The following is a 15,727-nucleotide window of genomic DNA, read 5'->3' on the forward strand; positions in this document are numbered from 1 at the left end:
ATGGTTGGATAATGTGAATGATACCATTTTGAATAAAGATGAGTAAATGAGATGGAAAGACCAGCACCCTGAAGGGATGAGCCTTTTCAAGTGTGAATACCACATATAAAAAAAAACTCACCAAGCTTGAGGTTAGAGGTGCATGCCTTGGTTGGTGATGCCACTCATGCAGCCTGGCACAGAGAGGTGGCACACAGGTTTGGAGACTCCTGTTATCAGGTAGCGGCAGGGCTGAGATAAGGTGTTGTCCCACTTTACTCCTCTTTATTCAAAATGGTTTCATTCAAATTATCCGACTATTCAAATTTGTTCGTACTGGGCAATGATCAGGAGCAAACTGTAGTTGAAGCTCCCTTCCTAACTGGGAGTCCATAGCTGTGTCATATCGTCTGGAACTTGTGGGGAGGGGTGGGAGTGGGTGGTGGGGGAGGGGTGCTTGTCCAGTTTTCAAAGAGCGAGGCACATTCCATGGGTGTGCAGGATGTGCTTGTCACACATGGCACCATTAGGCCTTGCAAGAAACTTTCAATGGCATTACAATGCAAGCTTTGAGTCTTCCCTTCAACACTTGCATTTAAAATAGAGCTGTCAGGATTGATCTGGGATTTGAAGATTAATCTCCAAGACACTGCTGCTAATAATCCTGGAGAATAATCAATGGTCTATAAAGAAAATTGAATTTTTAAAACATTTTCTTTGAACACCTTTATATATTAAGGATGGGGAAAAGAGACTGCTTGGCTGAGGCTCAAGAATCATCCAATTGGATAATGAAAAGGCTCTTCAGTTTCCAATTGGTGGAGAGACAGGGTGCCATGAGGATGGATATTTCGGCCGACCAATAGCATGAGTGGGGGGTGGGGGGGTGTGATGTGGAAGTCATGTGATGCAATGGCTGGAGTTGACAAATCAAGTTCAAAGCAACAGTGAAACTTAGCACTTCATGCTTGGCCCTGTGACATTGTCTAGCCACCCGTCTCAGAGATGTGTACACAATCTCCATATTCTAATAATTAGCATTAACACTGTCCCTTTGGCCATTTCCTCCATGTCCTCGTCCCCCTCCCATATCAATACCCATCTTTAGGTTCTCCTCTGCTGTGCGGTTACCTCTGTTTGAGGGGTAGGAACTGCTGTCAGGCTTCTTACCAACAAACAATTTCAAGCAGAATGATAGCTAACCAACAGCCTCTGTCTGACCCCCCCCACCCCGGCCAATCCCTCTACCCTTCACTCCCTGGGGAAAGTGGCTTCAAGTAGCCGAGGTGTTGAACCCACTGCGGTGACCTTTTGATGTGATTTGGGCCCAGATTTGCCAATGAACAGAGAGATAAGGTTGTGTAATACTTGTTCTGTGAAGACAGGGCCCCTTTTAAATGCTGCATTACTGAGACCAGCTTTAAACGGGGCAAAGCCCTGTTCCCGAGGTGACTGCTGGGCACGCCTCCCTTTGAAATTGGGCAGAGAGTCTTTTACAGCTTATTTAAAAAGTCTCCTCACACTCAGAGTTGAGATCAAGGCCCATACAGCAGTAGCAAAACAGAAGTTCTCAGAAGGGGGGGCATGTGTAGACACAGCAAGGACATTAAATTAGATCCAGAGAGTAAAGTTTAAAAAAAAACACAGGGCTTTACAACTTTTCTTTAGATGTGCCAAATGACTATTCGAAACAGAAGGCAGCATGGCTCCTCAAATGGCTAATGTGTCTATATGATATGTGGAGTGGGGGTTTCAGTCCAGGGACCTTAACGGCACCGTCTATTGTCTACTCAAACATGTGCAAATGTGTAGATTTAAGCTATTCCAACATAAATATTTTTGGTGGCACATTGTTGTCATTGAAGGGCCCTCATAAAACAATCTCCAAACCAACGGGATAGGGCAGCTCATTCACCAGCCTCCAGGGATAGTTAGCACAGGCATTTCTGCCATGGTGTTATACTGAGGGCTCCAGGATCCACATAACACTTTATATATTTCTGTTTTCCTTCACTTTTGAAATAATTCATTGGTTTTTACAACACAATGAGAGTAAAGAGCACAAGGAGTCGAAGGGAGAACAGTGTATGCTGTGTGTAAGTTGCTTTATTTCACCGGGTTGAGTCAATAATGCTTGCGCACACAGGAGGCAACAGAACCCCACTTTTTTCATAGGGTTTGGGATTGTCAGTAAATCTAGCTCCATTATTCACTGATAGAGGCTTCCAGTAGGTGAAAGTGTAAATGTGAAGGGAGGCACCTGATTGGATTTAATGCAGCCTGTCAGAGAGAGGATCATGGTGACCGGGCTTGCTCCCGGCGACTGCCAAACCTCCCTCTGATTAAGTCAGAGGTGGGAAAAGGTTGTATTGGGATTCCCGGCTGCCACCGGTGTCATGTCAGTTAGGCTCATCAATGAGCCAATTGACACCCATTAGCCCTGAGGCCACTGCAATTTAGTGGTGACTCAGGGATTAAATGGGAATTGCACAGTTTTCCCACACCTCCCAAAGACTACCAGCGGCCACCTGAGTGGGGGTTGGGCATGGGGGGGTGGGTAGGGTTTCAGGAGCAGGAGGTGAATCTCATAGACAAGATGAGCTCAGAGAGGGCATGAGGGGAGATAGGAAAGAAACTAAAGAAAGATGTGAGTTCAAGGCTCTCATTAACAGACACTCTGTGTCTGATCAAGCGACCTGGCATTGGAAAGGGGGTGGGCCTCTGAAAGCCAACGCCCCCCATACTTGCCTCCAACCTTCAGTCCCCCCATTAGCCCCACCCTGTGATCCCAATCCCGCCCTCACTTACATTTGACCTGCAGTCCCTTGGCGATCCTGGGCCTCTGGTGGGTGCATTGCCAGCAGCTGCCACCGCTTCTGGTGGCGTAGATGAGCAATGAGGCTGGCTGCTCTTGGTGGGTGGGACTTCTGCCACCCAGGTCCTCAATCACAGGGAAGGCCCGATGGTGGCCACTTAAGTGCCTGAAGGGTACTTGATTCCATTGGGTCTCCCCCATGGAACTGACAGGGGTTTCCTGCCGGTTCTCCAACCATTGGGTGAGACCCGAGTTGGGCCGGCTAAATCCAGCCCATGAGGTGAGTGTAAACAAGGGGTGTGACACTGAGGCGAGTGTAAATGGTGATAGAGCAGACAGCTGGGTTAGCCATTCACAACCAGATCTGGCTGCACCACATAAAATACCATTGGGTCATGTTCTCATCTGATAAACTGCTCACTAGTTAAAGAACAACCTGGATTGCAAAGATAACCCGTGGCTATCCTTCTCCTTAAACCCCTCTCCCCTGTTTCCCCCCTCACCTCCAACAACAAGTTCGAGGAGCTCATGGGCTTCTTTGTCACTAAGATCAAGACCATCCAAAGAGCTGCCTCTGTCATGATCCTCCCTTCTACCAGCCCACCAGGCCAAACTTCCTCCAAAGTCCCCCAGTGCCCTAGCCCTGAACTCACAGCTTTCTTTAGTTTCTCTCCTATCTCCCCTCGTGTCCTCTCCAAGCTCATCTTGACCATGAGACTCACCTCCTGCCCCTGCGACTCTATTCCCACTAAAATTCTGACCACCCAATCTCTGCTCTTGGTCCCCATGTTGGCTGATGTTGTTAACGGTTCTCTCTCTCTCTCCAAGGGCTGTCCCTCTCCCCTTTAAATCTGCCATCATCACCCCTCCCCTCAAATAACTAACGCTCGACCCTTCTGTCCTTGCAAACTGCCACCCCATCTCCAGCCTCCCTTTCCTCTCCAAAGTCCTTGAACGTGTTGTAACCGCCTAAATCCGTTCCCATCTTTCCCGGAACTCGGTGTTTGAACCTATCCAGTCGAGTTTCTGCCTCTGCCATAATGCTGAAACTGCTCTTAGCGGAGTCACCAGTGACATCCAATGCGACTGTCCCAAAGGTAAACTATCCCTCCTCATCCTTCTCGACAGCCTTTGACACAGTTAGCCACACTGCAGGAACTCACCAAGGCTCCTTCAACAGCACCTTCCAAACCCACGACCACTACCATCTAGAAGGACAAGGGCAACAAACACAGGGAACACCTCTACCTGGAAGTTCCCCTCCAAGTCACTCACCTGTGCTGACTCAGAATGTCACTTACACCAGCAATTCTCCAACCTTTCAGTAAGTTGAAAACATTTTAGTGGTACAAGGCTAGATATAAGTTGTTAAACGGCTTTACTTTACAAACAGCAAGTGAATGTTTTTAAGTGACAATTGTAATCAAAACTCACAGGGTAGCAGTTGCATGGAAACACCACAAACTGCAAGTTCCCCTCAAAACTACTCACCATCCTGACTTGGAAATATATCGCCGTCTCTTCACTGTCACTGGGTCAAAATCCTGGAACTCCCTAACAGCACTGTGGATGTACCTACACCACATGGGCTGCAGCGGTTCAAGAAGGCAGCTCACCATCACCTTCTCAAGGGCAACTAGGGATGGGCAATAAATGCTGCTGGCCCAGCCAGCGAAGCCCACATCCCTTGAGGGAATTTTTAAAAATCCTCCTCGAACACCTCTCCCTTGTCGTCCAGCTGGGTAGGACTGCCCTCATTTGGTTCCATGCTTTTCCATCTAATCGTAGCCAGAGTATCACTTATGATGGCTTCTCTTCCTCCTCCTCCTCCTTTACCTCTGTTATCCCCCAAGGCTCTATCCTTGGCTTATTCTTTTCATCTACATGCTGCATTTTGTTGACATCAACTAAAAGCACAGTGTTAGTTTCCACGTGCACACTGATGACACTCAGCTCTACCTCACCATCACCTCTCTCGACTCCTCCACTGTTGCTAAATTATCTGACATCCAGTACCGGATGAGGAGAAATTTCTTCCAATTAAACATTGAGAAGACTGAAGCCATTATTTATAGTCCACGCTCCAAACTCCATTCCCTAGCTACCGACTCCATCCCTCTCCCTGGCAAAACACTGAGATTAAACCAGCCTGTTTGTAACCGTGGTGTCGCATTTGACCTTGAGATGAGCTCATATTCAGACTATCACTCGGATCTCCATTTTCCTACTCCATAACATCACCCAGCTTCGTCCTTGTCTCAGCTGATCTGCTGCTGAACCCTCATCAATACCTTTGTACCTCTAGACTTGACCGTTTTAACAACTCCTGGCTGACCTCCCACATTCTACCTTGCGGAAATTTGAGGCCACTCAAAACTTTGCTGCCTGTGTCTTAAATTGCACCACGTCCCATTCCCCTATCACTGCTGTGCTCATTGACCTACATTGGCTGCTAGTCAGGCAGCGTCTTGCTTAGAAAAATCTCATCCTTGTTTTCAAATTTCTCCTTGCCGTCACCCTTCCCGATTTCAGTAATCTCCTCCAGCTCCAAAACCCTCAGAGATATCTGTGCTCAACTAATTCTGGCCTCTTGAGCATCCCCAGTTTGAATTGTTACACATTGGTGACTATGATCTCAGTTGCCTAGGCCCTAAGCCTGGAATTCCCAACCTACATCTCTCCTCTTCTCTACCTCACTTTCCTCCTTTAAGAAACACCTTAAAAGCTTCCTCTTTGACCAAGCATTTGGTCATCTGACCTAATATCTCCTTATGTGCCATACAGTCATATAATATTTTGTTTTGTAAGGTCCTAGTGCAGCATCTAGGGAGGTTTTATTACTTTAAAGACACTAAATTCAAATTGTTGTTGTTGCTGTGTGATACTGGTTTGGAGTGTAAACAGGGAGTGTGGGAGTCAGTGGGTGTGTAAATGTGGGAGGGTGACAGTCAGTGGGTGTGTAAATGTAGGAGGGTGACAGTCAGTGCATGTGTAAATGTGGGAGTCTGATAGTCAGTGAGTTTGATAATGTGAGAGGGTGACAGTTTGTGGGTTTGTAAATGTGGGAGGGTGACAGTTGGTGGTGTGTCAATGTGTAAAGGGTGACAGTCGGTGGGTGTGTAAATGTGGGAGCGTGACAGTCAGTGGGTGTGTAAATGTGAGATGGTGATGGTTGTTGGGTGTGTCAATGTGGGAGGGTGACAGTTGGTGGTGTGTCAATGTGAAAGGGTGACAGTCGGTGGATGTGTCAATGTGGGAGGGTGACAATCAGTGGTGTGTAAATCTGAGAGGCTGACAGTCAGTGAGTGTATTTATGTGACAGGGTGACAGCTGGTGGTGTGTCAATGTGAGAGGGTGACAGTGGGTGTGCAAATGTGGGAGGGTGATAATCAGTGGGTGTGTAAATGTGAGAGTATGACATTGGTGAATGTGTAAATGTGGGAGGGTGACAGTTGGTGCGTGTGTAAATGTGGGAGGGTGTCAACCGGAGATGTGGTAAATGTGAGAAGCTGACAGTCAGTGAGTGTGTCAATGTGGAAGGTTGACAGTCGGTGAGTGTGTCAATGTGGAAGGTTGACAGCAGCGAGTGTGTCAATGTAGGAGGGTGACAGTTTGCGGGTGTGTCTATGTGGGAGGGTGACATTCGGTGGGTGTGTTAATGTGAGAGGGTGACAGTTGGTTGGTGTGTAAATGTGGGTGGATGACAGTCGGTGAGTGTGTCAATGTGGGAGGGTGACATTCAGTGGGTGTGTAAATGTGAGAGGGTGACAGTTTGTAGGCGTGTCAATGTGGACGGGTGACAGTCGGTGAGTGTATCTATGTGAGAGGGTGGCAGTCGGTGGGTTGCAAATATGGGAGGGTGACAGTTGGTAGGTGTGTAAATATAGGAAGGTGACAGTCTGTAGGTGTGCAATTGTGAGAGGGTAACAGTCGGTGGGTGTGTAAATGTGAGAGGGTGACATTGGGTGGGTGCATAAATGTGAGAGGGTGACAGTTGGTTGGTGTGTAAATGTGGGACGGTGACAATCAGTGAGTGTGTCAATGTGGGGTGGTGACAGTCGGTGAGTGTGTCAATGTGGAAGGGTGACAGTTGTTGAGTGTGTCAATGTGGAAGGGTGAGTCGATGAGCTTGTCAATCTGGGAGGGTGACAGTTTGCGTGTGTGTCAAAGTAGGTGGGTGACAGTCGGTGGTTTGTAAATATGAGAGGGTGACAGTCGGTGGGTGTGTCAATGTAGGAGGGTTGACAGTCAGTGGGTGTGTCAATGTGGAAGGGTGTGAGCCAGAGCGTGCGTAAATGTGGGAGGGTGTGAGCCAGTGGGTGTGTAAATGTGGGAGGGTGACACTGGTGAGTTGTTGCACTTTCCAAATAATCGATGTGGCCGCCAATTTTTCCTACAATCTCATGAGTGCAAGCATTCCGAAAATTGTTAAGGTACGACTATTTGAAGGTCTGCTATGTGAGGTTTGTGATTTTCATTTCCCATTTTCCTTTGCCTGATGGTCCTTGAATGAGCAGGCTCATTTGCCTGCTTGTTGCTATGGTTTCAATACTTGAGGCCTTGTCTTCAATACTAATGTGAAGGTAAAATGTGTTCCAAACCTGAACATGCATATGCAGCTCTGTTGTCATGGAAATGCCAGTGTTTTTCCCTAGTGGTCTCATTTCCTATTCCTTTCTCCTTCTCTGGACAGAGGCTGACGGTGGACTTTGGTCCTTGGGACCGGACCTGACCCATATCATGATCAAACAGGAGCCAAACCTATTGTCAGAGCCCTGCCACACCTCCCCATCAACACAGCTATCAGCTCTCTCTGGACAACACATGAACATCACTCCACCATCAAATGTCACAGAAGAACCGGTAAGTAAAAAGACTGAAAGTGCAAAGGGCAAAGGTTTCATTAGTGGCGTCACTCTCACAGGCTCATTTTAAAAAGGCAGCCTTCTTATTACCACATGCACCTGAGGCCTGGCCCTATGAGTCTCCCTTTCAATACTGCTATATTATGCCCATTTCTCATCTGTCTTCCTGCCATGTTATTATATATTATTCCTGTCCCATTATATGCTCATCCCTTAAGTCGCCCCCTGCAACGACAGGCACATTATACAGTCATAACATCAGTCTCAGTGTCAAGTTGGCATATTATACATCATAATACCAGACTTTCACTATCAGGACAGGCACATTATACAGTCATAACATCTGTCCCACAGTTAGGACAGGTGCATTACAGTCATGACACCAGTCTCACTGTCAGGACAGGCAAATTATACAGTCGTAACATCTGTCTCACTGTCAGGACAGGCACATTATACAGTTGTAACATCAGTCTCACTGTCAGGACAGGCGCATTATGCAGTCGTAACATCAGCTGTCAGGACAGGTACATCTTACAGTCGTAATATCAGTCTCAATGTCAGGTCAGGGACGTTTTACAGTCATAACTTTCAGTCTCTGTTTTGAGTTGGGCACACTATACCCTAGGCCCACAGCTTTCCCTATCAGAACAGCAAGAATATCAACTGTCCCAGTGGACAATAATTTGAGAAATGGAGTTGTAATTTTGCACATACCTAGACACATTGCCCTGCTGGTCACCGGGGCCCAGACAATAACACCTCTCCACATAGTCTGATGAGATGAATCTGACAATAAACATCAACCTGCCTGGCTGCAGGAAGGGAGTGGGTGATTCTGCACCCATAACCACCTCACCCTGCCATGTAGTCAACTCCCGAACTCACCTCCATTCTGCTGGGAGACCAGCCTTCTCCCTGGAGTGAAGGTCTGGACACCAGTACCTGATCATTCTAACACCAAGTGACAATAGCAGGCCGACCAAGCTGCCTGTCCTGCTTGTCCTCAGATAATGTATTGGTGCAGGGTGGACATAAAAGAGGGAAATGGACAGCAAATAGAAGATTAAGCAAAAGCTGAGCTGCTCCAGGTAGGTCTGCCTGATCAACTCTGTTTGTACTGTTTTCATCTTCACTGCAATATTTTTGGTTCCTCACAGGCCCAGACAGAACGAAGCACAGTGCCTCAAGTCAAAGTCGAACCCAAAGATCTCAATCAGTTTCTCAGTGTCCACACAGGTAGGAAATGAAGCAAGAAAAGCAACAACTAACAGGGCAACCTCCAGCCAATAGGGGAGGGGAACAAAGGAGCCATCATTGGGATTTATTGCACATATTTGACATGTTTAAGACTTGGCGTTAACTGTGGTTCAGTTGGCAGTGTCCTTGCTTCTGAGGCAGACGGTTATGGGTTTAGTCCCCTTACAGTGACTTAAGCACTTAGTGCAGGCTGATGCTCCCAGTGCAGAGGAAATGCCACACTGTTGGAGGTGCTGTCTTTTGGATGAGGATGTCAAACACAGGGTCCTGGACACCCCCTCAGGTGGACATAAAAGATTATGTGGCACGATTTTGAAGAGGAGTGGGGTGTGGGAGGGCTGTGTATTTGGGGGTTGGTTTTCTGTAGGGAGGGTTCCCTGATCTGTGTAACTTTGGTATAAGGTCAGCGGATGTAACTAAGGTTGCCAATTCTGGTTGGATGTATATCTGAAGGGTTCGTTGCATGATGTCCCACCTCCAACTGCATTGTCCAAACATCCTCTTTTGCCTCAACTCCCATGTATTTATAATTAATAAACAAAAGTGTTCACAGAAAATGGAATAAAACATATCTTTTAATGCCTCAACGATTTCCCCCTCCTGACTTATTCACAGCAGTGTCCTGGAGAGTAATCCTTAATCTCTGAACAACCCCGGAGGGGTTATCTTGCGAGAAATTGAATTCCTTGGCTTTGCAAAAATGTGGGGCTGGGCCTGGAATTCTAGCCCAAAAAAATCTAGTGATCAAACAAGCTTGAGGTGACAGCTTGAACGGTGTGCTGGCTGCCACGGTGGGTGCCAATCATTAAAGTGATAAACCTGCGTCATTCATTGGACAAAGCCACACCCATTTAAGTGAAATAGATTACACCAATAACCCTTCTCATTTGGCAACTCCAACTCCCTGGTTAATCAGTAACTGAGAGCTATACAACTCACACTGAGTGCCAGTATCAATGTCGTGTCTTTGACTCAGTCTCTCCACCTACTCAGTCTCTCCACCTAGGGCCTCGATCACTGTTTGTAACCATGCATATCCCAGTGGCCACCAGCTGTGAATCAGCTGCAGTCGGAAGTAGTCAGCAAAGGCCTCAGGCTTCTGTGCATGGGCACTGCTTCAAGATGGAAGCTCTGCCCCTGAAGACGTGATGTGGGAGGGGCGGTGCTGAGTGACCCTGGGCCGCAAGACAGGCGAGTCCACAGTCGGCCCTTCCCGACTCAGCGTCTGGTCGCACAGTTTAGCCGCAAGTTAAGAAGAGTACGGAGTGGGATTGTGGATCTTGCTTTTTTGGTCGTGTTGGTGAAAGCACTCCGCTCTTTACCAGCTCCCTTTGGAATGTGAAGCAGTCATAAATTCTGAAAATCAAAAAAAAAACATAATTTGTGGGATGAAAATAAATTTGTTGGAGAGAATGTTTGCACCGCAAACAGTCTGGCAAAATGGAGCTTAACACCCTTTTGTGTTTTCCAACTTGTGTGGATTCCTCCCACCACACCCGGTATTCACAGTATTCACCATTTCCTCCGATGTTCCAAGGAAGAGGCGTCCTCTCCGTGTCATAGTTCTTTCCCGTGCCATGTGCTGATTCCAGGGTGACTGGGAGCTCTCCATTGATGGCTTTCTGCAGGTGGTTGTGGTGTGGAGGAGTGTGGGCTTGAAGCTATGCCCCAGCATGATGCGGAATGTGGGAGTTCTGTTGCACAGTGTCACCCCACATCATGAGTGTTTCCAGCCATAACCTGGACTTGGTAATTTTGCCATCTTGGTCAGGCTGTCATGTGGCACAGGCCCAGACATCTTTTCTCAGCATGTCCTTCCAATTAGGGGAGTTCCTGTGGCGCAGTGGGCGGTGCTGCCACTAAGCCAGAAGCTCCAGGTTCAAGTCCTAGCCCAGGCCTTGATGGCCAAAGAAGGTGTGTTCATAATGTGGCCAGTTGGGTTGAGAATCAACTTTCAAATCCTTCCAAAACATGCCAATGTCAGGCGGTAAGAGTGGGAGAGATTCCTGGTCAGCCACGTGATGGAAAGAATATTGAAGTCTCTACCATTACTATTCATAGCTCCAGACTACAACATGTACATAAAAATGCATGTTGCCACAGCAACTCGGACTCCCTGAGTGAACGTTAACATCGACCTCCCAATTAGCATCTTGATTTGTCTCCCAATGCCTGACTACAGGTTAGCATCAACAGAGGCCCCAGGACAAGGAGTGGTGCAGAGATGTTGTGCTGCTTCTATTGCTTTGATTCGACTTTCTATATACTGTTATTGATACTGAGATTGTACATAAGTGTTTCTATTGTAAATCCATCATAAACACAATAGGCTAAAGGGGAATGGTGGAATACTCAGTTGAGAAGACTCTTCATTCTGTCATGTGAGGGATGACTATCCCACCCTTCTTGCCCGACCTTTGACCTTAACTGTTTGGTTTGTAATTTCTGTGAACTGTTACTAGACTTTCCTTTGCTTCCTGTTTCTTTCAGATGTGCAGCTGCCGCCTACTCCCCCCAGCAGCCACAGCAGTGACAGCGATGGCTCCCAGAGTCCTCGGTCCCTCCCTCCATCCAGCCCAGCCCGACCACAGGCTCGGTCATCCAGTGCGATTTCATCATCCCCTCTGCTCACAGCTCCTCACGTATGTCTGCTGAAGAAAGTATTAGCCACCATGTATAACATTGACAGCCAATAGCGTTAGCAGAAAGGATCTAGGCAGTAAAGGCCTCTGAGAGTATGTCTTGGAATATTCACATTCACAGGGAAGAACTTTTAACACCAAAAACTGCAATTCAATTCTATTTCTTTTCAGACTGCCCCTCTCATTTATTTTGTAAAATTTATTCTTAAACCCTTCCAATTGACCCTGTCCCATCAATTCTTGGACATCACCTGCTCACTCTTTGTGTCTTGGCTTGCTGGTCGCACTCTCTTACCTTAGAGACAAAAGGTTATGGGTTCAAGTAACACTTGAGAAACTTGAGCATAAGAGCCTGGCTGACATTCCAGTGCTAGATGTGAATGACTTCTGCACCGTCACATGTCCCATCAGCTGACTGCAAGGCAGTGTTTCAAAGAGATGGACAGTAGTGTCCAAACCAATATATATCCTCAACTAATACCTGAAACATCATCTGAGGGTTATCACAATTGCTGTGTTTGGGAGCTTTCTGTGCACAAATTGCCTGCCGTGTTTTCCCACAATACAACAGCGACTACACTTCAAGGGAGCTTCATTAGTTGTCGTGTGGCACTCTGGGACGTTCCGAGGTAGAGAGAAGTGCTATATCAATGCATGTCTTTTTACCTCTTGTTCATCTGCTGAGGCTTGATCTCCGGGGGAATCCCGGCCACTCCTCAGCCAGCTGCGATAGAGGCGCAAGCAGCCAATGAAAACATGACACAGGAACTGTAGTAGCACAGGGAAATTATTTATGGATGTCAGGGAAGAGAGAGAAATGGAGCTTTATTACAAAAATAATAGGCATGATGGTAGAGGCCTTTGAAGTAGCAGGCAATGTTATTCATTAAAAAGAAGGTGGTCTGGACCAACCTGGAACTTATTCTGTAAGGAGTGTTTTACTTGGATCATGACTGCATTCAGACTATGTTACTCACTGGAGTCTGTATGTGTGGGGAGGAGGTAATAGGTTAAATGAGGATTATATTGCTGGGGTAAGTACGAGATTTTAAAATATTTACTCTTCAATAGATGTCAGTAATCATTTGAATGTCAGTTTGATTGATTGAATTAATTTATTTTATACAACTTGTGTATTTTTTTTACAATTCTCAAACATCACTTTCTATCCAGTTCCTTACACCAACTCTGTTTTCCCAGCTGGAGTTAAGCATTTTGCTGGAGATCAGTTCCACAGGCTATGCTCGCTTCTTGGTAGCTCAGCCGAATGTACATTATTCGTGCGTCAGCCTTGGCAGGGAGTGTCGGTGGGCTGATTGATTATGAGGGGCAATCACAGCCCAGTCTGACCCCATCCTCGCCCAAATACCCACGCCACATGAGTGCACTTTCAATCGCAACAGTATCTCATCGAAACACATAGAATTCTGACAGCGATGGACAGACTGGATACAGGGATGATATTTCCTCTGGCTGAGTGGGGTCTAGAACAAGGGGTCACAGTCTCAGGATATGGGGTAGATAATTTAGGACTGAGATGAGGAGAAACTTCTTCACTGAGAGGGTGGTGAACCTGTAGAATTCTCTAATATAGAAGTTTGTGGAGGCCAAGTCACTGAATATATTTAAGAAGGAAATAGATGATTTGTAGACTCTAAAGGCATGAAGGGGTATGGAGAGAGAGCAGGATTATGGTGTTGAGATAGAGGATCAGCCATGATCATATTGAATGGGCCGAATGACCCAATCCTGCTCCTATTTTCCATGTTTCTATGGTCAAGGGAGCAAATTTTCCTCTCCTTAACCCAGGGCACTGAGATCAATGGCAGCAGGGACATCACTACTCCTCAGATCGGGGATTGAACTCATGACTTTCCTCATCTGGATCTCTCACTGAGCCTCCTTGGGTGACCCTATAAGGGTAACACTAGGCTGCCCAGTGTCACTGAACAAGAATCAACAATATAAGCTATTCTTCAAGGGAACCACTAAAAAAAGATTAAGCTTAAGGTCCAGTCAAGTTAGAGATGCCAAAATAAACAACAAAGTCCCAGAAAAACCAACAGGAGCCAAACCAAATTTGCGATAACATTATTGTCAGAAGGCATTGGGATTTACTGAGGAGGTGGAAACAGATTGGTGAACTTGGCTTTTCTGCTTTTGCTGTTGCCAGAAGCTCCAAGGCACATCAGGCCCTCTGCTGCTCACTGAGGAGGAAAAGCGGACCCTGGTCGCCGAGGGTTACCCAATCCCCACCAAGCTGCCGCTCACAAAAGCCGAGGAAAAAGCCCTCAAGCGAGTCCGGAGAAAAATCAAGAACAAGGTAAAGGATAGGACAAAGGAGAAATGGAGGCAAAGGGGTAATATTACTGAACTAGTAATCCAGAGGCCCAGGCTAATGCTCTGGGGACATGGGTTCAAATCCCACCACAGCAGCTGGTGAAATTTAAAGTCAATTATTAAACCTGGAATTGAAAGCTAGACTGAGTAATGGTGACCATGAAACTATCACCGATTGTCATAAAAACCCATTTGATTCATTAATATTCTTTAGGGAAGGAAATCTGCTGTCCTTACCTGACCTGGCCTACATGTCACTTCAGATCCACAGCAATGTGGTTGACCCTTAACTGCCCTCTGAAATAGTCACTCAGTTCAATGGCAGTTAAGGTTGGCAATAAATGCTGGCCTTGCCATTGATGCCCACATCCCATGAAAGAATAAAGAAAGAAAACCCCCCAATGTGCAACGCTACAGCCAAGGAGGCCAGTCCTTGGGCTCTGCGCATTTTAATTTTCTGGCCAATAGTAATCCTGAGGACCCAGTTAAATACTGCTAGGTCCCATCCCACAATCCATTCAGGGGACTGTGTGATGAGTGTGACACCTCAGGGTGGCTGAAGGGGCACTGGTCGGACAAGGGGTAAATCAGGCTGAGATGTCCCAAAGGAATTACAGATTATAACCACAGTATAATATATGTTCAAACCATAGACGTGTACGGGCATCTATGAAGAGAACAATTTTACTTGAACCCATTGGGAAGCTGATGGGATCAGATCTAACACTGGTTTTCCCTCACACCCAACTCTCCATTGAAGCTAATGGATGGTGTTTAAAATGGGTACTCTGCCCAATCCCACGAGTTTTGTCTGACATGTTAAATGAGCATTACGCTGTATGTGTCCCCTATGTGTAATTTGATTTGATTTATTTTGTTTAATAACACTGCTGGGCAGTGTTACATTACATACTGGGGTGTACTGAAACATAGTATATATCTACAGTAATCTATGTTCTAAATACTTGTGTTACTGCACAATATGCATTAATTATTACTACAGAATATACATGGTGACATACAGACTGCTTGTTACTTCCTGCTGTTCGGTCATACATTATCTCCTGATTGCAACACAATTGACATTTCACCTCAACATCACAGATTGTTCTTGCAGTTAGAGCCAAGCATAACATTTGCCTTGGAAAAATGTGTTCTGCCTGAACCCCTCAATTATATTATATATATATGAGCTTGTAACTCACTCCCTGATCTCTATTATTCTGTTATATTAACCGTCTGAACCATGCCATTAAACCCCAGCCTGTAACTCATGCCCAGGTATCCATTATCCTAATGGTGAGACATCCAAACTCCTTAATTATATTCCAGTCTGTAGTTCACTCCCAGGCCCCTATTATTCTATTTATATAAACAAATCTGATCCACACAATTAAATTCCAGCCTATAATTCACCCCGGATATCCGTTATTGTATATATAAACCATCTGAACCTCTCAATTAGATTCCAGCCTGTAACTCACTCCCAGGTATCCATTATTCTATTTAGGAAGTCAGTAATTGGGTGAACTCAAATTCATTGGTCACCATGATTATATGACAGTAACTCCTTTCTCCATCCAGCTGTCTGTCTGCTCGAGCCTTACACTGTGACTCTGTGTGAATCTCTTTTCTTTTGGCTCAGATTTCAGCTCAGGAGAGCCGAAGGAAGAAGAAGGAATATGTGGACAGTCTAGAGAAAAAGTAAGTGGCCAAGTCATCAACCAATGTGAGTTTAGAGATGATTGATATGGCTAGATATGGCTCGCTGCAAGAACGAGGCTTCCGATCTTTCCTACCTATATTTTTACAGCACTGTATTTTTACAA

General features: G+C 46.2%; 1 protein-coding gene across 1 annotated transcript in view; it reads left to right on the forward strand.

The window, feature by feature from the left end:
• The window catches only part of creb3l1 (cAMP responsive element binding protein 3-like 1), a 145,841-nt gene that overhangs the window by 117,962 nt on the left and 12,152 nt on the right, over window positions 1-15,727 (forward strand). Inside the window, exons 3-7 of the mRNA XM_078548877.1 lie at window positions 7,488-7,657; window positions 8,817-8,895; window positions 11,407-11,558; window positions 13,732-13,881; window positions 15,544-15,602. Of these exons, the coding sequence (XP_078405003.1) occupies window positions 7,488-7,657; window positions 8,817-8,895; window positions 11,407-11,558; window positions 13,732-13,881; window positions 15,544-15,602 (610 nt within the window). The remainder of the gene's footprint in view (window positions 1-7,487; window positions 7,658-8,816; window positions 8,896-11,406; window positions 11,559-13,731; window positions 13,882-15,543; window positions 15,603-15,727) is intronic.

The sequence above is a fragment of the Cetorhinus maximus genome, chromosome 9 (assembly GCF_964194155.1).
Source record: "Cetorhinus maximus chromosome 9, sCetMax3.hap1.1, whole genome shotgun sequence".
Lineage (NCBI taxonomy): Eukaryota > Metazoa > Chordata > Chondrichthyes > Lamniformes > Cetorhinidae > Cetorhinus > Cetorhinus maximus.